General features: G+C 33.9%; 2 protein-coding genes and 1 long non-coding RNA gene across 4 annotated transcripts; 2 read left to right on the top strand and 1 right to left on the bottom strand.

The window, feature by feature from the left end:
• The first annotated feature begins 2,004 nt into the window (after positions 1-2,004).
• LOC112006470 (transcription factor JUNGBRUNNEN 1) lies at positions 2,005-5,493 on the top strand. Of its 2 annotated transcripts, none has more exons than XM_024038748.2 (3): positions 2,005-2,288; positions 3,727-4,022; positions 4,898-5,493. In XM_024038748.2, exons 1-3 carry the CDS (start codon positions 2,090-2,092, stop codon positions 5,288-5,290), a joined length of 888 nt encoding a protein of 295 aa, XP_023894516.1. In that variant the 5' UTR covers positions 2,005-2,089; the 3' UTR covers positions 5,291-5,493. The 2 variants fall into 2 exon arrangements, with proteins under 2 accessions (XP_023894516.1, XP_023894515.1); XM_024038747.2 differs by having other exon boundaries at positions 2,008-2,288; positions 3,724-4,022.
• Positions 5,494-10,805: 5,312 nt separating this feature from the next.
• Positions 10,806-21,402, bottom strand: LOC112006433 (uncharacterized). The gene is made up of 8 exons (XM_065770113.1): positions 21,212-21,402; positions 20,959-21,081; positions 20,476-20,541; positions 18,907-19,164; positions 14,878-15,204; positions 12,719-12,946; positions 12,227-12,519; positions 10,806-11,391 (listed from the first exon to the last, which is right to left on the bottom strand). The coding sequence occupies exons 1-8, from the start codon at positions 21,233-21,235 to the stop codon at positions 11,028-11,030; spliced, it is 1,683 nt and encodes a 560-aa protein (XP_065626185.1). The 5' UTR covers positions 21,236-21,402; the 3' UTR covers positions 10,806-11,027.
• On the top strand, positions 19,600-20,107 carry LOC136066217 (uncharacterized). The gene is made up of 3 exons (XR_010627667.1): positions 19,600-19,711; positions 19,835-19,866; positions 19,998-20,107. It is a non-coding gene; the product is annotated as an uncharacterized LOC136066217 (long non-coding RNA).
• Positions 21,403-22,807: the final 1,405 nt, after the last annotated feature.

Below are 22,807 nucleotides of genomic sequence, written 5' to 3'. Positions count from 1 at the left end.
CCCATTTATGCATACGTAGCAGGTTTGAAGTTTGAACATTTTTATAAGGATATAAAAAAGTATACCATGTTTCGGTAATACCAACTCAGCATCTGTTTTGATATTTCTTACCCAATAAATGACTGACACTTGTTTCAAAAAACCACATTAGACTACTCAAATAAATTAATCACAATCTTCTATACTATCAGGAAGAGATAAATTAATCATTTATTAGAGTAGTCTGATGTGGTTTTTTGAAACAGGTGTCAGTTATTTATTGGGTAGGAAATACCAAAATAGATACTGAGTTGGTATTACCGAAACATAGTATACTTTATCGTGATTTACGGTTGCCAAATTAGCGTTAGATTGTTACATACTTACATTTAATTAACATGACACTTATTTTTTGAGAATCAATTAACATGACACTTGAACTTGACCTATTGGTGTTAGTGAGGCACAGAATAATTAATTACGATAAATTAAATAATTCAAAGACTTAATTTCGATATTTTATTTTTTATTTTTAATGCTGGTGAGTAGTGACCAAGTCAAAATGAGAGTAATATGTCCATTATTAAAACAACTATACATATATTAAATAATTAGTACAAATGTACAATTTGTTAAGTGGTCAAACCCTACATCAAGTAATAATAAAAAGCTCAGCAAGCGATTGATTTGACATTGTTAATTTGCTCAAATCCACAAATTTGAAATCTTCGACTAATGTTAATATTCAACCTATATATTGTATCATAGTAAAACTTCACGGATCATTATTATTGTTCAAATCTCACAATCCAAGATCTAACTGTTCATACAACTTCAAGGAGAAAATTAGGCTGTCATGAAATCAGGGAATGTATAATGCCATTATTTAGTAAGACGATCAAATAAAGAATAGGTTGTACCTTTCACCTTTCTCTTTCTTGGACTCCAAATAGGTGTTACAAAGAGGCCAGCTTAAAAAAAAAAAAAAAAAAAAAAAATGATAGGGCACTTGGGTTTAGATCTTAGTTTTGAAAGTATTCATGTCTTGTGCGGCTTTAGGAGAAAAGAAGTGATACTAGACATATCACACACATTTTTACATAAATTTTATAAATGGATTTGTTATTATTATTATTATTATTATTATTATTATTATTATTTATAGATACATTTATACAATTTCAATATATCGATGTCATATGCTTTATAATGATTTTTTTTTTTTTATCATTAAACAAAAACACTAATAGATATTTGGCGTAAATAGAGTTTGAGCCAAAATCTTATATTTGATAACAAAAAAAACTTTATATGTTAAGCTAATTAGAACTCAAAATATGTCAATTTTTAAATGCAATAAAAAATTAAGAAATTTATTTAATATATTATTTGATGTGATACTAATCACATTTACTATCACATCATTTATAAATTTTTTTTTCCTAAAATAGTATTATTATCTTTTACATTTTCCTGTGGAGAAATAAGACTCCACAGACAAGGTGGAGTAAGAACAGAAAAAACACCCTTTTCCTCAATAAGAACTTGTGTTTCCAAGTCTGACAACCCGTTTATTTTTCCAAGTTTGACAACCTAGTCTATAAAGGAGGGCCAAAGTTTATGTTGGATGGTAGCCTTGGTATTAATGAGAAATTCGTCAATGTGTCTTCTAGACATGATTTTAGACTCATGGTATAGCTTTCAAATCTTTTTCCCAACATTAATCTGTTTGTGAAAGATTCAACTTTGAATTTTTCTTTATGCTAGTGTAAGTTAGCCTGCCTAAGTCAAAATGTGATGCCCACTCAGGTTGACTTTCACACTTAATTCCAAATTTCAAGGCCAATGTCTCATGATTTTTTATATTCCACATCAAACCTATTAAACTATGAAACATTTTTATTTTATTTTATTTTTTAAATTCTAAAATATCACAAAAGAAAAAAAAAATAATAAAAATCAAACATTTACTTTGTTAATTAATTCATTTAGTCATGAATTATTAGTACACCAAAGACTTCTTCCAGACGGCACACCTTATAAGAAGCTTCTACTTCGGGACTAATTGAAACCACAGCCCACAGGTAGAACTTAGAAGTACCAGAGAGATATGGAGGTAGCAAAGGTGAGTTCTACAGAAAACAATAACGATGAAGACAATGAAGTTATGCTTCCAGGGTTTCGATTTCACCCAACTGATGAAGAGCTTGTTGGGTTTTATTTGAGACGAAAGGTGGAGAAGAAACCAATCAGTATTGAACTCATCAAACAAATTGATATCTACAAATATGATCCATGGGATCTTCCAAGTAAGATCTTCTAGCTAGCTATAGCTCTTATCATCAGTTTTGTTTTGTCGATCCATACACTATGTATAGTCTTTTCTTTTTTTGGAAAGGTTTCAACCATCATTTAAACTCAGGGCAGTTGATGAAGTTAACTGGATACTGCTGTCAATAATTTTCATCTCTTACACATGAACGTGTATGTATATAACATAATATAACTCATCATCAAAGTAAGAAAGCAAGTACAACACTTACTTTCATTTATTCTCTTCCCACTCTTTCACTCAAATGATCGAATGAAACCATAGGGTTTAAATTCTCTACCTGTCACAAATTCCATAAAAGTATATTTTAAAACTAATATTGTTATGTAATAATTTCAAAACCTTTGTTTCAAAAAACACATACACACACACATATATATATAGAGAGAGAGAGAGAGAGAGAGAGAGAGAGAACGATCATGAATGTTTAGAAGGCTCAGTAGGATTATCATTCAACTGTATATAATATGTTTAGTTTTTAAGAGAAATATTTCAAATTTTGATATTACCCAATTCTCTTCATGCGAAGATACTTGTGTTCAAATTCGCAATTCGAACTCCTTTCTCCCTTTTATACTCCTAAGCATTTTATACATGAGGAAGTGTCAATTAAGTTATACGTCTCTTGACTCCTTCTCTCACTAGTAGTAAAGGAAAAAAAAACATCCTCACATCAAGTTGTTAGACAATAATAATATAAAGGGAAATTTTATTTTACACTTATTTATATCTACTGTTTAAATTTACATAATACTCATAATTAAAGTATTCATGTGCAAATTTTAAAAGGTGAAAAGAAAATCTCCTTATTTAAAATATGAGTGATAAAATGTTATTTAGAAGCTGCTTAAAGGAGCTAGCAACTTAAGTATATGCAATCACCATGATATATGAATATATAAGTTCCATTTGTTTTTACTCTAGAATAAGCATAGGATCTAGGGGACTTAAGTAGTCTCTAAACACAATATATATTAAAGATCTCCACCTTGTCGACCACAATGTAAGGTTCATGGAAAGCAAGAACCTGAGGCCACAACATTCTCCTAATGTTCTTTTGATTCATATTTTAGATTCAAGATGAGACAAAACTGCACGGTTTCTTTGCATTTTCCTGTTCTTGACATCAGTGCTACATGAAAGAGATGAAGAAATATTCCCTTTTCTTCATATGCTAATAATGTCAATGTTATTTATCTTGATTCCACATTACCTACCACATTTTACTATCCAAGACCTAAATTTAGTATTTGTTTCAAGTTGAATTCGCCAGCATCTACAACTAACCTCATAGTTTAAATCTGTTGGCATGCCATGACTAACCTCATATTATATCTTGCTTCCTATATATATCAATTTTAATTGTATCATGGACTTGCTTCTTATTGATCTTCTTTTGTTAAAATATGAAGAAGTTAGTACTGTGGGGGACAAGGAATGGTATTTCTTCTGCATAAGAGGGAGGAAGTATAGGAACAGCATAAGACCAAACAGAGTCACAGGGTCAGGGTTTTGGAAAGCCACAGGTATAGACAAACCCATATATTCGGTCCAAGAAACTCATGAATGCATTGGCCTCAAGAAGTCCTTAGTCTACTACCGTGGAAGTGCTGGTAAAGGCACCAAAACTGATTGGATGATGCATGAGTTTCGTCTTCCACCAAATGGGAAATGTAGCAACCTCACTAATGCCGATAGTGCTCAAGAAGCTGTAAGAATATTCTTCCTTATTACCCTTAAGTTTTGTTCTAAATTAGCTGCGCCACTTTCGCATTTTTTTAATGTTTTCACACCAAGGTATGCCAAAAATTAAAAAAAGTAGTTGATGTGTACATTTTACTAGTCGACAAGCAACAATATCCACGATCCAGGCGGGAAATATTTTACTATTTTAGAACTCATAAGTGATTATATATAGACATATTTTTTTATTGTATTACGTCAACATATATTTTAGCTTAAAATACATATACTTTTCAATCGTGGAATTTGGCTAAGTTTGATTTTAACATCTCAAATTTAAAAATTGCAATTTAATCTAAGAAAAAAATTAGTAGGTATTAATATCATCTTTATATTCATTTTTTTTTTTGAGAGGCATCATATTACATCCATTTGCTGTTAAAAGAAATTGAATAGATAAAAATTACAATTTAAATAAGGTTTGAATCTTATATCTCCTATTTAACTACTAAGCTTATACTAATTGAACTTAATATCTACGACTACGTCAGTATCTCCTTTTAAATGTACCACATTTCTTAATGTGTTTTGGGCCCTACGGACTCTTTTGTGAAAGACAGTCAAACCGTTGAACCCATGAATCAAGGTCTTTGAACAGAGCAGACAAAAGGGATCATAAATTACATTGGCCACTTCTTTAACTTATGCTAACATTTCCATCTAATCGCTTTTAAAACCTCGGTTGCTCAGTCCACAACTTATTTTCTTACATGACTATGTTGGTTGCCAAGGAAGAAACGTCAAAAGTGTACAACTATTTTGATAAAATAGTTGGTCAGTTTCTGATTCTAAGCAAAACAGACAAAGCTAATTTGTTAAAATTTTCTCTAAACGGTTTTGCAGGAAGTTTGGACACTTTGCCGAATATTCAAACGAATCCCATCTTACAAGAAGTATGCACCAAATTGGAAAGAGACCAGCACCAAACAAAATCCAACTGATTCAAGTCCTAAAACATGCAGTTTGGACTCTGACAATAGTGAACCATACGTAAGTTTTGAAGACTCTGTTTTCCAACAACATAATGAATGCAAGCCGTATATCCAACAAGTTGATGAAAGGAACCATTATTTTGTGGGTCATTTGAATACTCTAAATCAAGTTCCATTTACACCATCTTATTCAAACTTTTGGAACCCAAGTGGCGATGATTTCTTTACAAAAGGAAACTGGGACGAGCTCAGACCAGTGGTTCAGCTAGCTACTGATCCATCCCAAGTGTACAACTGTAGATAAGCAGATGGAGGAGAGCATTCTTACTTGTCTCCCTCTTTTTATTTTCTTTGTTTTTTCTTTTTTTAGTTCTTGGGATGGGCGGAGGAGAGGGTAGGGGGAGTTGGTTTGGTTAACAGTAGTTATGAACTTTAATAATTGTCATGTTTCATGAGTCAGATTAATTATTTAGTATTTTTGGAGTGCAATGGCATAATTTTTCCTCATATCACGTAATAGTGTATCTTCCTAATTAAATTTATAGTATGATCCACTATTTATATGAGAGAATAAAGTATTATGTCATTGTATTCTAAAAATACATAATAATTTTTCTGTGATCAAGTTACATACATTTTAACTATACTTTCACAATATTAATAACTTTATAGGAGAATATGTTTTTTTTTTTTTTTTTTTTGTATTATAAAATAAAGAATATTGTGATAATTATATATTTCCATTTGTGGTTTGGACTGGTTGTACTTTGCTCACCCATAAAAAATATCACTTTACAGACTTGAGGATAAGTCCATAATACAACCATAACCTAATTTGTGTCCACAGTTAAAAGACACAACAAAACATTAGGATACACCATTTACACTAGTTGTATTTTACCATTATGCCCGAACACTTGTTATTCAGCAATAGCATCCTAGAGAAATATATAAATCCAAGCAGCTAGATCAAATTTGTAATACTGCAGATAAATATAGTTGTCACAAGAATTTTGATAAGGTAGCTAGTAGGTTAGGGATCTCACGAGCACCAAACTGTTGATAGAAAGGAAGTAGACTGTCGGGTTAAGATAGCTTGACCCCGGTTAATTAATTCAATTATTCAAGTTGATTAATTATGTTAAATTGCATGTAAATCGTGGAGGCACCAATAAATCACCAAAAATACCAAATGCAACGGAAAATAAATTTAACACGGTAATTTGTTAACTAATAGGAAAAACCTCTCGCAAGGCAAAAATCCTACTAGGTGATTTTAAGGTCACCACTCTCAAGAATCCACTAATTAACAATTAAATGGTTACAAATATAAGGAATCTTACTACTACCCTAATCTATCCAAAAATATCAACATACAGTTAAACCCTTACTCTAATACCAAATTAGACTTGATCTTATAGTAGCATTCTTTCCTTTGATGCACAAATCTCCAATTTGTGACTAACCCTTTTGCACAGATCCTACTATATGACTAACTCCAGCAACTTGAATGAATGTTATTTGCTGCAAAGTTCTTTACTTCATCAACAATGAAGATTAGGAAGAACTTGGCTACAAAATCCTATGGTGTACAAATGCAGTAGTTTCTCACAGAGAAAAATAAACTCTTTGGTCTCTGTATCCATGTGTGACGGCTCTTAAAATAAACCTTATATATGTCTAAGATTGTGAGTAAAAAAATCCTAAACAAATACATAAGCTTGAGCCAAATTTCAGATCTGAAAATCTAAAAATCGTAATTCTCAATAGATTGAGCTTCTATTGAGCCATCTGTCGAGCTTCTCATTTAGTCTCGATAGTAGTATCTATCAAGCTATCTGTCGAGACTTAATGAAACAGTTTTTCTTCATTTGTTTTTTGGATCAATTTTCATGTCTTTAATATGAACACTTGATATGTTTGAACAATATATTTTTTGATGTATTAAACCTAATTTAGATCTATCCAATTACAAGTAAAATATATTTTATCAAACGATTAACCAGTTACATAAAATATGACTTTAACACACTATTCAGCTAACCATCATTAATAGATAAAGAGCCAATCTTCCCAACCAGCAACCCCCCCGTACATGCATAAAGAATGAGGAAAATGTAAGAGTCTTTGAAATTCCAACCGAGTAGTAGATTAAAGGAAGTGATCAATCCAATGGAGCTCCTCCAGTATCATTATTGGAGCGCATCTTAGTGCATTCACACTTGGCAAACCATTTATGGTGCACTATATATACCATTATTTATTTTGGGAAGACTTTTTTGCTAGTCCAGACATACACACACACACACATATATATATATATGTGTGTGTGTGTATATATTTTGATGGAGTAGAAATATTTAGTCAAGTGAACTCGTCCAGATGAGCCAACAACCTTGTCCCTATACCTGAAAATGCTACATGAAGACCTTCTTAGGTGATCATCGGTGTGGTGCCTGCCAAAGAATCTCCGATGATTAAGTCAGTGTATGGAAATTCCAAGAGAATATCATATATTAGAGTTATGGCATGTATTTTGATTATTCATACCTTGTATTGGTTTTGTGGAGGGTTTATTTATGGTGCCACAGCATCTAGCCATTGTGGCTTTTATTGTAGCTTTAATGCCTCTATTGGTAAACGCTTCCATGCTCAGTAATGTAGGCTTTGATGGGCCTCCAACGGTCTATACAGTTGGTCTCATAACCGTCTGAGGTATTATTTATTGCATTGAATGGCTTTCCCCCATTCGTCAATGACGTGAATATGTGGACAGAGATGTTTGATTAGTTCGTCAAAACAAAAGAGTTCGTCAGTCCCATCATATATATATATATATATATATAAAAGTTGAAACATAATATTATTGTTACTTCACTCCTATGGAGCCTAAATGTGTCATTTTAGTCAATTTCGGTTATTCAATCTAGTTCAGTCTGTCTGGTCCATTTGGTCAATTCTGGTCTAGTTTAGTCCATACAGTCTAGTTCAGTTCATACAGTCCACTTTGATCCATTCAGTTTATTTTGGTCTATTCGGACAATTTGGCTATGATATGCTGCTCTTCAATCCATGATATTCCTTAAATATAAAAAAATATGATAGAAATAACATAATAAATAAATTAGATAAATAAAATTGGAAAACAATTAGGCCATGTTGTTCAATTTTATATAAAATGATTGAGATGCTCGGTGTAATGTATATTTCTTTTGTACTTTTTTCATATATTCATCTACATTAGCTTTTTACAAGTACTAAAAGTTCTTGAAATGATTATGATGGTGAACTGAAGATTGAATAAACTTCAATTCGTCCATGAGTGTTGTCCAAGTCAAGAAGATAGGAATGGTCATCCCTCGTAGGACGGTCATCCATGGGCATGAGGGTCGCCCATCAAGAAAGTGCCTAGACTACCCCCAACACTTGGACGACCCCTAACACTTGGAAAATTTCTAGAAAGATTTACCTACAAAAGACTAGTGAATCGAACCATGTGTTACTATTTTGAAACATGAGCGAGATCCTAATTTATCACTATAACTTCCTACTAAATACTTAACTTCCAATGACAGTTACAGAAGATAAGATTGAACATTCCAACTTCTATAGCGGTTTGTAGAAGTTAAGTCTGAACCTTCTAACTTCCACAAATATTGGGGAAGTTACAAGACAAGTAGCCACTCCAAAACACACTATATAAACACTCATCCACATCTAATGGAGGTAAGTTCTCACGACTCCCAAAAATTGGAATTCTAACATTCTAGAGGAAAAAACTAACTTAAGTATCAGAGGGTTCTTGGCCGGTTCATACCGGTTACCTTTGATCTTGTCTTTTTCTTTTTAGACCTCTCAAGCAATCACTAGCCCATTGAAGCCTAGAGCATTCAGCCTACTGATTTTCTTTGCATCATCAGATTATGTTAAGTTGTGATTTTTTTTTTCTTATTAAAATTCATTGGGGGGTCTTTCTGTTGGAGAGTTTAACTACACATTCATTTTACCCTTAACCCAAAGAAACTTCTTGCAAACAACTTTGACCAATTTCACCCTATAAACTTATTCAATTTTGTGCATAAAATCATATCCAAGATGCTGCAAACTAAATAAAACCAAATTAGCATTTGTCCTAGGTGGACAAATCTTAGAGAATTTGGTCATGGATTGGTGTAGGAAATCATCCATAGCTTCAAGGAAAAAAAAAGAAGGAAATGAACGATTGTTGGGCATCAAATTGGACATGAGGCAAGCATATGACCTAATGTAATAGGATTTTTTATTTTTTATTTTTATCAAGGTAATTAAAAATTTTGGATTATGTGATAAATTCATAGCGTGGATTCACCAATGCATATCAACTTCTCTATCTTGATCAATGGCTCTCCCCAAGGTAGAATTGATTCAAGCAAAAGTCTGGGAATATGCACTTTTAACTAAGAAATTTACATCCTTTGTCTGAGTCCATAACACCCTATCATCATGCTAGAGAACCCCAAGTGGAATTCTCAGTATCATATCATATGTATCTTATGCAACTGGAAATTTTGATTTAAAATATCTATTGTAATTACTCTGTGTGTGTGTGTGAGGGAAGATTACACACACTCAAAAAAATAGGTAGGCTCTTGAAGAGTTCTGGATACACTCATTAATAGAAATAATAATAAAAATACATAAAGATGTGGCATGTTGCAAATAAACAATTGAATTCTTGGAAAATGAACCAAAAATACAATTACTTCGTCTTTGCTTGTCCAAGGTTCCAGTTTTGGGTATGATTCAGAACAAAAAATGTTCCAATTTAGGTGAAGATATTTTTCAATTGTCAGAAGAATATCAGACATCCACATGTTTGAGCCGTATTAGTAAATAATAATGAGATTGGTAAGCTTCTATAGACGCATTTGGATGAACGGGGTGTGGTTAACCAATGTCTCTATAGAAGTTGGCATTGTATACAACTTCCATATACAATGTTGAGATGTTAATAAGTATATCCAAAACTCTCCAAGAGCCTACCTATTTTTTTGAGTGTGTGTAGTCTCCCCTCGTGCACACACACTAAGTTTTTTTTTTTTTTTTTTGAGAAACCACACTAAGTAATTACAATAGATATTCTAAATTAAAATTTCCAGCCGCATGAGATACATATGATACTAAGAATCCCATTCAGAGGTCTCAAGCATGATGATAGGGTGTTATGGACTCAGGCAAAGGATGTAAATTTCTTAGTTAAAAGTGCATATTCCCAGACCTCTGCTTGAATATCCATTGAAACTTCCTCGCTGCACTCATTGTAAGGCGTTTGGTCATTCCACAAATGCCTTGCAAAGAAAAGAATAGCAAAGTTTGGATTCCAAAGGAAAATAAACTAACTCAGCAAAAGACTCAAAATGAAGATACAATCTGGTCAAAGGTCTTGCTTGAACGGATGTCAGTGGATGCACAAATGTTCAGTCATGAAACGGTTTGCAGTAAGTCTAGTGTCCTTATAGTTCCTCCAAAAGCAAAGGATCTAGTAGTTTATGTAGCGAAAGTTGTAAGGCCTGGGAGTGGAAATAAACAAATAGATGGTATTAGCTCCTGTAACAGGAGATGAGAAGGCTCAGAGAAGGGGAAGACATGCAAAATCTGGATGATTTCTTGGATGTCAATATTACTTTACAACATTCCATTGATGCTGCTTTGGTCACCAGGCAGGACTTTTAATAAGAAGAAAAAGAGGAATCAGAGACGAGCTGAAGGTAAGAAAACTATTACAAGGTCATGCAAAGAACACTTCAAAGCAGGCTGTTTGTACAAATATCAAAAAATGGTTTATTGAGAAGCTCTAGAAGTACACTTTATATTAACTGTCCTCCACTGGGAAGGAATCGAATACCATTACATAGATATCAGTTTACCCTGTTCATAGCTCAATCATGAAAGAAATAAAAGGAAAAGAAATAGGTCAAGAAAGTTCACATTTTCCTGTAACTGAATGTGTGCCAATCCCAACATTTGAAAATTTTTGTTTACGTAGTTGTGGATATTTAATATCAAGGCTGATGAAAAGAGTTTGCTCCTTGTTCATGGTGGTTATTAACTGGTTGGCTAACAACAGGAATATCCAAGCTGCTTCCTTCAATCTCAGGAGCTACTTCTCTTACATCAGCTATCCTTGCCTCTGTTGCCTGAATATCGCTCCATTCACCGTCTCCAATTGGCCGGAGGTTGACCTGATCTGCTGCCACGTGGACTACACTCTCCCCAGGAACTGGGACTGCCCTAGAAACACTGAGACATGCTTTATCCACATTCTCCTCCGACAAGTCTACATGCTTTGTCAGTGGAAGAGTGTTATCAATACTTGAGCAAGATTCGGTCTTCTCCTCAAAGACTTGCTTAGTATCAATATGATGTCTGTTGAGAAAAAAAAAAAATTTTATTATTAATCCCAAAAAAGTAACAAACAATTTTTCATTACTTTTTACATTATAGTCTAATACTACTGATGTAACTTTAATGGAAAATTTTGGAATCAAGAGTGGTCTACATGTAGGCCAAACATGCTGAGCCTAGACATGTCAAAAACAAGGGGGGGAAATGACTAAACTATAGCAATAGTTCCTCATATCAGCAACAAATTATATAATTGTCACACTATGTGAACCGTAGAGAATAATAACAATACAGGAGAAATGCATTATCTAGAGAGACACAGGTTATTGCTTGAACATGAGAAAAAAATAACATCTTGCATAACTGTTCACATTAACTATCATTTTGACATGATCATGCTTGGGAAATTCTTTGGGTGGAAGTAGAACTCAATATCATACCCGAAATACTCGGTGAGACATATACACAAAATAAAAAATTTGAAAATGAAAATCTTTATAAACTCCTATTTTTTTTTTTTTTCCCATACTTTGTGTTTTGGTAAAACTTTATCCTTTTTCTTACCTATTGGTTCCACTTTTACATGGATGAGAACTCACATCATTTTCAATTTAGTTTAGTTTAATTTTTAGTTGGGTTTTTTTCCTCTCCCTCCCTCTCCAGTTCTATTGCTTGATTAGTTGTTTTACATCAGTGTCATTAGTACTTTATCAAGTTACTTATCAAAAAAAGAGAGTACTTTATCAAGTCTTTTTCCTGTAACAAGGGGCCTTATGTCAAGCAGACTACAAACAGGATTGATCCAGAATGATCCCTGAGTACTACGTGTATGGATAAAAGGGTTAAGATGCTAAACCTTTGGAGTTGTGTTTGTAACTTATTTACATATGCCAGAAGCTCTTGCTTTTCCTTCACAGCAGCTGACTCTTTCTGTACTGCCTCCTTTATTCTAGATTCAGCATCTGCCTCTGTAACCCTGACCTTTTCCTCTGCCCTCACAACAGCTGCTTCTAATATAACAACACGCTCTCTAGCTTTTGCAAGCTCAGAACGCCACATATGAGCCTCCTGATTAGCAGAGTCTCTCTGCTTGATCAATTGATCCTTTTCTCTACTCAAGGTCATAACCTTTTGTTCGTACTCTTTTAGCTACAAGTCAAATGAAAGCCAAAATATAGAGAGACAATTAAAAAGTGACATCTAAAATCACAACAGCATTTTGTGCAAGTAGAATTAAATAAAAGGGAAGTTAGGAGATATACATGGCCATTGGCACAGGATTCTTTTTAAGCTGTTTACTCCATATCAGGTTTTATCAATACTATGCAATGAGCAATCAACAAAGTACCTTTGCCACACATGACTCCAGCTGCTTCTCGGAATCTCTTTTAACACGCTCAATTTCTGCACATGCAATTCTTCTTTGTTCATCCATTGTATGAGCTGCAGATGCAGCAGACTCAGCAGCTTCAGCTGTCTCAGATAATTTCTCAGCAATTTCTCTTATTGTTGAATCCCGTGCACGAAGGTCCTGAGCCAAATTGTGCAGTTCCTCATCCTTAACTCGTAGTGTCTCCTGCAAGATGTACTCACACAGTTAAAGAATCAAATCTAGGTTAAATTAAAGACCAAATAGACTTGCAGGATTAGTGATGACTTTAAAGGAATAAGCTCAGCAAGAAAGCAAAAACAAAAGCAATATATATATATATATATATAAGAAAGACTTAAAAGGGATAAGAACCCCAAGATAGTGGCAACATGCCAAGCAAGGCCAGGCTCAAACAGGACCATAACAACATCAACCACTAAACCTTGGTCCCAAAACTTAGGGTTTGGCTATGGATCTTCAAAGACTAGGGTCAGTCACATGTATTCTTTTTTGACATTCTATCCCACCCAAAATATCACTCCATTACATCCAATATTTAGTACCACTGAGTATAAGTGGTCTTATAATAAAAGGCAACTTTAAGGAGCCAAGCCAGCTTGATTTACATGACAACTCAAAATTATGGGACCCAAACATGTATTCGTTTATTCAATGACTATGCAAGACCAGCTTAAATTGAGGCAAGGGCATATCCACAAACAAGAAAATACACAGAAGGCCCATCAGAAAGACATTCTTCATCAACCTGTTCATTAATTCCTTAGCCAAGACAAATCAACATTAATTGCAGCCATAAAATATTGGATGACTCTACAGGATGCTTATATGCCATTACCCAAACCCCCAAATTTACTTTCCAAAGTTCAATAATAATAATAATATGAAAACAAAGAGTTCTCTACCACTATTCTACTAGAAGCTATTGCTATTTCTTGCTAAAGTTGTCTGCCTAGTATCATGCTTCTGGTGCACTTAAGTGCTTCTTAACTGTACAAAAAGAGAAACAAGGCTCTACATATATTTTATAATTTGTCTTCTAGATCAGATTTTATGTCTCAGTTTCAAGAAACTGGGTCTCTCAAGATAATCAATTTTTAGATTTTAATGAACATAAATTGTCTGATAAATTGAAAACATATACACAACATAGAACTTCTTTTTTAGTGAATGAGCAGTATGTACCACTGTACTTTCATTTGTACCAATTTTGATAGTCCGAAATCGTTCAATGTCTAATTCTATGTAACTTCATAAACTTAAAGTAAATCATCTGAAAATTCTGAGAATATTAAGGCATTTATTAGGATAATAATTTAAAGGCTGAGCCTGAGCACTCTTGATTTTGAAACCAATATTTCAAAAAATATTAATCTGATTACAACCCTTTTTTTCCTAGTTTTGGGAAAAGAGAGGGTTTTTTTTTGGGGGGGGGGTGGGGGATGTTAAAGTTTTTGTAACTCATGACTCATAAGCCTTGCAATGTCCAGGATCCTATGTCCTTCCAACCCTTCTTCTTCTTCTCAAGGAAAATAAAATTGCCACAAAGCCAGAACCAGTCAATTAGGTAATTTATTGGCACAAATAAAAAATAAATATTTGCAGTAACTCTATATCCCTTGAACCAATACAAAGGCATATACTGGCACGTCTTAACTATTACAAATTAAATATTCCTTGTAGAAACATGAGAGAGGACATTCTAGCTATGCCTCCTAGATTTTTCCATCTATCTACTTGATGATCAGAGGCAGTCAAACAACAGCAAATGCATTTACAAGTGATTAGGAATGTACACTTCCAAGGAGGTTTTTTTTTAATTTTTTTTTTAATTTTTTATATTAATTACGAACTTGCATTTTCAAGTTTGTCAAACAATTAAAGAGAAATTGCAGGATATAATTCTAGTGTAACTGCAGAAATGACAAAATTATATTTCATCCTATGCACGTGAATATCAAATGAAGGCATTAATCACCATAAATATGTTATTGATGAAGTACAAAAGCAATAAGAGTGACCTTTATATAAATATTATTGGATATGCAATCCATAACTGAAATTAGGACATAGTATCACTACTATAAAATTGAAAGTGGAAAGCACAGGTAGAGTACCCTCATGATTGCTACATCATCCATTGGACCATCAGTTGTTCTATTTGTCACCATTCCTAGAGCATTTCTTAAAGAAATCTGCATTGCTGATTCAATTTCTTTAGAACATTCGAGAGCTGTTGAATTGGCAGCAGCAACTACTGCTGCGACTGTTCCTAATTTTGCAGAACCATTTCCACTTAAGGAATTCACAGCCTCTTTATGGGCCTTCAGAACCAATTGTGTTGCGCTGAATGTCAGAAGGCAATGAGAAAACGAAACATAAGTAGAGAAATAAAATGCAATATATGTATTTGATAATTCAGGCAAGAAGACAAGAACTCCAACCTAGCAAAGACAAACCTCATCAGCAGATGCTCATTTTATGAAAAGAAATTTAAAGAATAAAATTCAACTGTAAGAACAACTAGTTGTTCATTCATTAAATTAACCCACCTTAGTATGTTACTTTCATTTTTATTAGGTTACTTTAGAACAGAAGAATAAATTTCAAGAAGCTTTAAGTAGCCAACATGATGTAAAGAAGAAAGAAGAACTCTCAAGGTAAAGCTTTAATAAAATATAGAATAAGATAACAGTAGAATTAAAAGACAACATTTCTTTTTCTTTTTTTTTTTTTTCTTTTTTGTAATAAGTAAATCAAAGATAACATTTCAGTTGCAAGAAGGATCAAAGAATGTTGTAAACTAGGGAAAAAACTCAAATATAAAAAATTCAGTATCATTCTGAGCATGAAAAGAGTATGATTATGGATGCAAATGAGAATACATGTGGTGAACCCCAATTAGTTAGTGAGAATTCATAGCCAATCACAAAGTTTTGGGATTAAGTCTTTGTTGTTGTATCATTATGAGCATGAAAAGTAAAGTACTCATAAATGCTCTAAATTTTCTCCAAGATGTTCTTAGTTGTACATTTAAGGATAAGAAACAATACAATAAAGAAAAGTGATCTTTAAAAAAAGTATCAATCACCAAATTCTCTCCTAAAACCTAACTTTGACACCCAACCCAAATCTTGATCTTTTTTTAGGAGAAAAATTAACCTGGAAGGCTGTTGCTAGTTCCACACTTCATGAATTCAGTGGAGGAAGGATCATAACATCATACAAGAGATAGAAATCAATCATGTCACTCCACTCGCACAACAAACATATGGAAGCGTGGACATATGAAAGGTCAAGGCACCTTCGGCGAGTTTCTTTCTTTGTGTGGACCGCAGCTTGGGATAAGATTTTTATGGGTGATAATTTGCGGAATAGGGGTTTTAATTTTGTTGATTGGAGCATTATGTGTCGTTGTTGCAGGGAGACCGTAGACCATTTGTTGCTACATTGTGAGAGGACTCATCGGTTGTGGAGTTTTGTCTTTAGATCTTTTGGGATTTGTGGGTTTTACCAAGATCGATTGTAGATTTACTTTTTGATTGGTGGAGTTGGTTGGGAAGTTCTCATCTAATAGTTGGAATTAATTCCATTGTATTTAATGTGGTGTATTTGGAAGGAATGATGTCGGCGAACTTTTGAGAACATGGATAAATCTGATGACCAGTTGCTTGCTTCATTTAGTAGTTCTCTTTTTGACTAGTCTAAGGCTTGGGGACTCACATCTAGTGATTCTATCCATGTGTTCCTTATTTCTCTTCTTTGCAATTAATTTTATTTTTTATTTTTTGTTTTTCTCTTTTTTGTACTCTTTGGTTTGCTTTACACTTTTTTGAATATATATCTTTCTTACTTACAAAGAAAAAAAAAACAAAGATAAACAAGTTGCAATCAAATCCAGACCATAATCTTAACCATAAGTCCGCTCACAATGTCCCCTATTGCTATTTTTTTTTTTTTAATTTTTTATTTTATTTTATAAGTATCCCCTATTGCTAATGTTAGAAACCGCATTCCACTCAAATAGATATCTGTTTCTTTGTTTAATAGTAAGAGAGGAGATGGGAGAAGGTATACCTTCCCTTCTTTGGTTGTAGGGTGGAAAGGCAAGAATAAAGTAAATTACCAGCAAACTATGATTAATGATAGGAATCTGTTTATACATTGTTGAACATATCCCCCAAAATAAAATTAAAAAAAAAAAAAAAAAAAAAAAAAACTGTTTAAGACATTGTTGAGATCATTGTTGAACATATCCCCCAAAATAAAATTAAAAAAAAAAAAAAAAAAAAAAAAAACTGTTTAAGACATTGTTGAGATTTTAAGAAATTGGTAGGGTCAAAAGGGAAGTACAGAGAAATTCATTAGAGTTGGTGTCCTCTCCTTTCTATTTCCCCAATTTGAGAGAACTGGAAAAAAGGGCTTTGATAGGGTACATTAAATCCCTTTTAATCATCTCCCTCTCTGTCAAATACATCAAACAAGTGGAAGGGAATTATCCCAACCCCTAACCTTCCCCTTTCCTTCCCTTTCCTTTTTGTTCATCCAATTACACCTTTCAATTTGAAGAGCTGTTCAGCCTGAACCCTCATGGTTTTCTGCCTGCTTTCTATTGAGGTTCAAAAAGAAACTTAAGTTTTCACCACTAACCAAAACAACAAAGCTGGAAGAAGTGATGCATCTTTTTCCAAATTCTCCCTAAATGACTGCATCCTTTCTTTTCAAAAACAATTGGGCACTTACAAATAAAAACCATCAAATATGTCAGACTCTCTCTCCCATAGTCTAACTTAATAATAATTTCATGGGACCAAATGATCAATGATGTTGGTTAATCTCTTTACTGGGGAGGCAACTTTGCATACCAACTATCCATCAATTTGCTAATATACATATGCAAACTAAGAAATTATAGGATAAATCATCATATAGTCCCTTGAACTGTGAAGCCAACCTCACAGGAGCAAACCATCTGAAATCTGAACAAAAAAAAAAAATGTTCCATGGTTTCGACCTAGAAGACAACTTCTCACAAAAATAAATTGTTGAGAAATTTCTTGTTGGATGGGGTGGTGGGGAGTTCAAATACCATTTGGTTGGGTGGAATGCAGTTTGCTCTCCTATTGCTAATGGTGGTTTGGGTGTAAGGAAGATAAGTACTTTCAATCAATCTTTATAAAATGGCTTTGGTGCTTTGATTTGGAAGACACTCATTTATGGAGACGAGTAATTGCTACAAAGAATGGGGAAGATGGATTTTAAAACTGACTCAAGGGACACATGGAAGTAGCTTGTGGAAAAGCATTCGGACAGGATGGGATGGGGCTTTGGTAGAGATATTGGGTTGTAGGGTTGAAACTTTGCCAATGACTTATCTTGGTATGCCGTTGGGGGCGTCCCATAAGTCCCCCTCTATTTGGAACCCTATTTTGGAAAAAATAGAATGGAAGCTAGCTGGGTGGAAGAAGTTGTATTTGTCGAAAGGAGGTAGGATGACATTGCTTAAAAGCACACTATCTAGCCTTCCCACATATTTTTTGTCTCTTTTCACCATCCCTACACATGTGGCAAACAAAATTGAGAATCTCCAAAGGGATTTCCTGTGGGGAGACCCTAAGAATCATTTATTGGGATGGGATAAAGTGTGCTTACCTATTGCTAATGGTGGCTTGGGTATTAGGAAATTGACTACTTTCAATAAAGCCTTGCTAGGTAATTGACTTTGGCGTTTTGGGATTGAGGAGAATAGGCTTTGGAGGAGGGTGATAGCTTCGAAATTTGGGGAAGAATGGGGGTGGGGGGGGGGGGGGGGAAACCCAAGAGATCCCAAAAATCTTAAAGACAAAGCACCACAGCCGATAAGCCTTTCCACAATGTAACAACAACTGATCCACTGTCTCACCACAGCAACGACACATAATACACCAATCAACAAAATCAAAGCCTCTAAGCCACAAGTTATCACCCGTGAGGATTCTATCCCATGCGGCTGTCCAAACAAAGAAAGAAACGCGCCGGGGAGCCTTAACTTTCCAAATACCTTTCTAAGGAAAAACAACAGAAGAAGGGCCATGTAACTTATGATAATATGAACGGATAGTAAAATCCCTGTTTTTGGTCAACTTCCATCTCAACCGATCACCAACAGTCCCTGAAGGTAAATTGGCTGCCAAGAATCGGAAGAAATCAACCACCACAGCAGCCTCCCAATCATTAGAACCTCGATTAAAACAAACATCCCAAGTTCTCCCATCCCTTGTTCCTTGACTTATCAAAGATGATTCTACGGAAGCCTCTCTATTTGCAGCAAAATTGTATAAGACTGGGAAAGCCAATTGAAGAGAAAGATCTCCACACCACCTGTCTATCCAAAATTTCACTCTATCTCCCACCCTAACCTTATACTAGACATATTTGTTGAAAACTTCCCAACCCTTCCGAATACTTCTCCACAAACCACAACCATGAGTTCCCCTACCCAACTTAGAGGTCCACCCCCCCCCCCCCACCCCCATTCTTCCCCAAATTTCGAAGCTATCACCCTCCTCCAAAGCCTATTCTCCTCAATCCCAAAACGCCAAAGTCAATTACCTAGCAAGGCTTTATTGAAAGTAGTCAATTTCCTAATACCCAAGCCACCATTAGCAATAGGTAAGCACACTTTATCCCATCCCAATAAATGATTCTTAGGGTCTCCCCACAGGAAATCCCTTTGGAGATTCTCAATTTTGTTTGCCACATGTGTAGGGATGGTGAAAAGAGACAAAAAATATGTGGGAAGGCTANAATTTTTTTTTTTTTTTTTTTTACTTTAAATATGGAGCAATTTTTTGATCTTTGATATTTCGCGTTGTTTGGTTGCATTAGGATTAGGAGAAATGAGCCAACTGTCAAGGGATCTATTATATTTGATGCAAATAGCACCATTACAGTGTCTCCTGTCAACTTCCAGTAAGATTAATGCTTTTCTTAACAACTTTGCTTTATTGAATTCTTAACTACTTCTTTGTGCAAGTGGGTTTTAGCTTTAAAGATTACTAATGCTTTTTGTTTTTTGTTTTTAATGTGATTTAGTGGACTACCAAAGTACGATGGCTGCTGTTTCTGTATCCTGATTTTTCATTTCTATTTTTCTTTTTAAACAATGTGGAAAATATTTTGGAGTTCAAGTGAAAGAATTGGTATGGGGTTTGTTTGAAATTTCTAAACGTATGTGCTTCTTAACTAGAGTGATTAGATATTGGGACCCCACAGAAAAAAGACTACTTCCTTTGTGCAGAGACTCCTGGTGCAGCTAGAGCTTGGGTATCAACCTTGAAGTAAGTTCTCTGGATCTTTCCTTTTGCAGCCTCTTACAGGGTCTGAGTCTGTTGTAATGATTTTCTATGATTGTATAAATAATTATGAGTGTGTCAAGATTCCTGTGTGCATCTGTTATTTATTTGGAGAGTCTCACGTATACATTTATCACAATCATCTCTCCTATGGGTATTAGATTGAAGCAGAGTAAGAAAAGCACTCATTGAATCCAACTCCCAATCATTAAAAGCTCTTTGAAAACTGACATTTCTAACTTCTTACTTATCAAAAAAAGAAAACTGACATTTCTAACTTCTTATTTCCCCCGCCATTTGTCCAATAAAAATATCACATATTGAATCACCCTACTTTGATGAAAAAAAAAAAAAAAAAAAAAATTCAAGCAAAACAAATACTAACTTGTACTCCATTCTCCCAGTGGTTGGGTCCAAAATCACCCACCGCTCGTTCCATTTCCTCAGCTGTTATAATGCACACAACTTAAATAGTTACGCAATCAACGACTTCCTCAATTCCCAAATCTTAAAATGGCAATTTAAACATAAAATCATTCTTATGTCAGCTCAGAATAAGCATACAGCTGGGTAGTCAAGTAGTTGGACTCATGTTTACCCACTACACCCAACCAATTTTTTTTTTCTTTTCTATTACTATTTCAGTTAATTTACGCAAACCTGAAGAAATTAGAGCTAATTACTAATTATAGATTCCGATAGAACATTTCTAAATTGACCCCAATTTTTTTTTTTTTTTTTTGAAAACTACGATTTAGCAAGCTAAAATTTAAAAGCATTTATAAATTACCAAAGCACAAATTCTTAATAAAGCAACAACAACAGGCAACAATCAAAATTGAAGAGAGAGAGAGAGGATTGTACGGTCTCAGATCGCTTGAGAAGTGGGCCCTGCAACAAATTCCTACCAGAGCCGGACGCTAACTGGCGTTTGATCTTCTCCAAACTGTTCTCTGCATCACCAGGTCTCTGTTCCATCCCCAAATTCTTCAAGTTTATACAAATACTCCAATAACATTATTATTTTGTACATATAAAAATATACATATATTTATATAATCTCACACAGATAGAGAGAGAGAGAGAGAGAGAGAGAGAGAGAGAGAGAGGGACAAACCGGAAGAGCAGCATTGGAGGCCATGGTAGAAGTGGACTTTTAGAGAAGAGGGATCAGGATGTCAATTATGGTAAAATGGAAGGGGCTATTTGCTATAAAATCTCTCACTCGCTGTCGATGATATTTCGGAAAGCTATCAAACAATGCAAGGCTGTTAGGTTTGTTTCATGGACTTGCAGGTGGTAGTTTTAGTTGTCTTTTCCATAATTATAATTTATAATTCTTATTTAGCCCAAAAATCCTCTTTTTTTTTATGTGTTTTTATTTTTATTTTATTTTTTGAGCTGTTCTGTTGCGTTCGAAGGTTTACTTTTGACTCTTGAGTGCTAAACTAAGGTTAAGGCCCCGGCACGACACGAGCGACGATGTAGTTGTTAACGTCAATGCCACGGACCGCGTACAAGTGTGAACTCTACCACGTGCACCATGCCGCATTCCACTGCGTTATTACTATTACTATTGGTTGAAAAATAGTATGCTCTCTTTAACCAAAAAAATAATAGTATACTCTCTTTTTCTTTTTCTTTTTCTTTTTTAATTCAATAGCTCAGTGTGAAGGTTTGAATATTAAATATACCCGATTAGAAATATTAGGACACTCAGCTAATTAGTTGAGATACAAAGTTTTTTAGGATTCTGTTTTCAAAGATTGTAGCTTGTCATTTTTGTAAATAAATATAAAAGGTTGGAATAATCGTGGCTTTGTATTTTCCGTCTTTCTACCTATGTTTTTTTTTTTTTTTTTGAGTAATCTTTCTACGTATGTTTGGTTGAAAGGCTACAAAGGTAAGAGAATAAAATATATTAAGAACATTTGCCATAAGGAAGATGTAAAAATAAGAGTATAATAAATATTTGTATTTTCCAACCTGTGTAGTAAAGAGATAAAAAAAAAAAAAAAGGAGGAATAGAAAATAAAATACTTTTATACCTTATTATTAAAGATAGAAAGATGAAAAAGTGGTGATTATGTACTTTTATTCTCAATTTTTTTTTCTATTTTCTTCCTAATTTGGAAGAAAAAAAAAGTTTGTGAACACGATACTCGCTCACGACATTGCTAACATGGATCATGTCTTTGTACAACAAGTACTCATACTTGATATGATTTTTGTATATTACAACAAAATCTCACACTATTTTTCACAAATTGTCTTGTACGTAAAATTTAACTTAACCATATATAATATTGTTATAATTTTGTAGTTTTGTATTTTAGTCTCCTAGATAGCTTATGTGTAGATATAACTTTTGCTGTTGCTCTGAAATGATAACATCTCTTTTCATCCTATTTGGGTCTCCTACCAAGTCGGCAATTCTCCCTCAAAAAAAAAAAAAAAAAAAAAATCCAAGTTGGCAATTATTAAGGAGCCGTTTGGTATGGCATTTTGAGCAACATTTTTTAGTTTTTAAACAACATTATATGTATTTTTACACATTTTTTCACCTACATGTATTTTTAAAAACTATAAACAACGTTATTTGAACGACGTTACCAAATAGGCCCTAAAGATAGCTTTGCCCTTCTTTTTTGTCTTGATGTATAATATCTTTATTTATATATATATTAAAAAAATTTATCTATTATTAGTACTT

The sequence above is a fragment of the Quercus suber genome, unplaced genomic scaffold (genome assembly GCF_002906115.3).
Source record: "Quercus suber isolate HL8 unplaced genomic scaffold, Cork oak 2.0 scaffold_3B, whole genome shotgun sequence".
Lineage (NCBI taxonomy): Eukaryota > Viridiplantae > Streptophyta > Magnoliopsida > Fagales > Fagaceae > Quercus > Quercus suber.
This window is presented reverse-complemented; position numbering and strand designations above follow the sequence as displayed.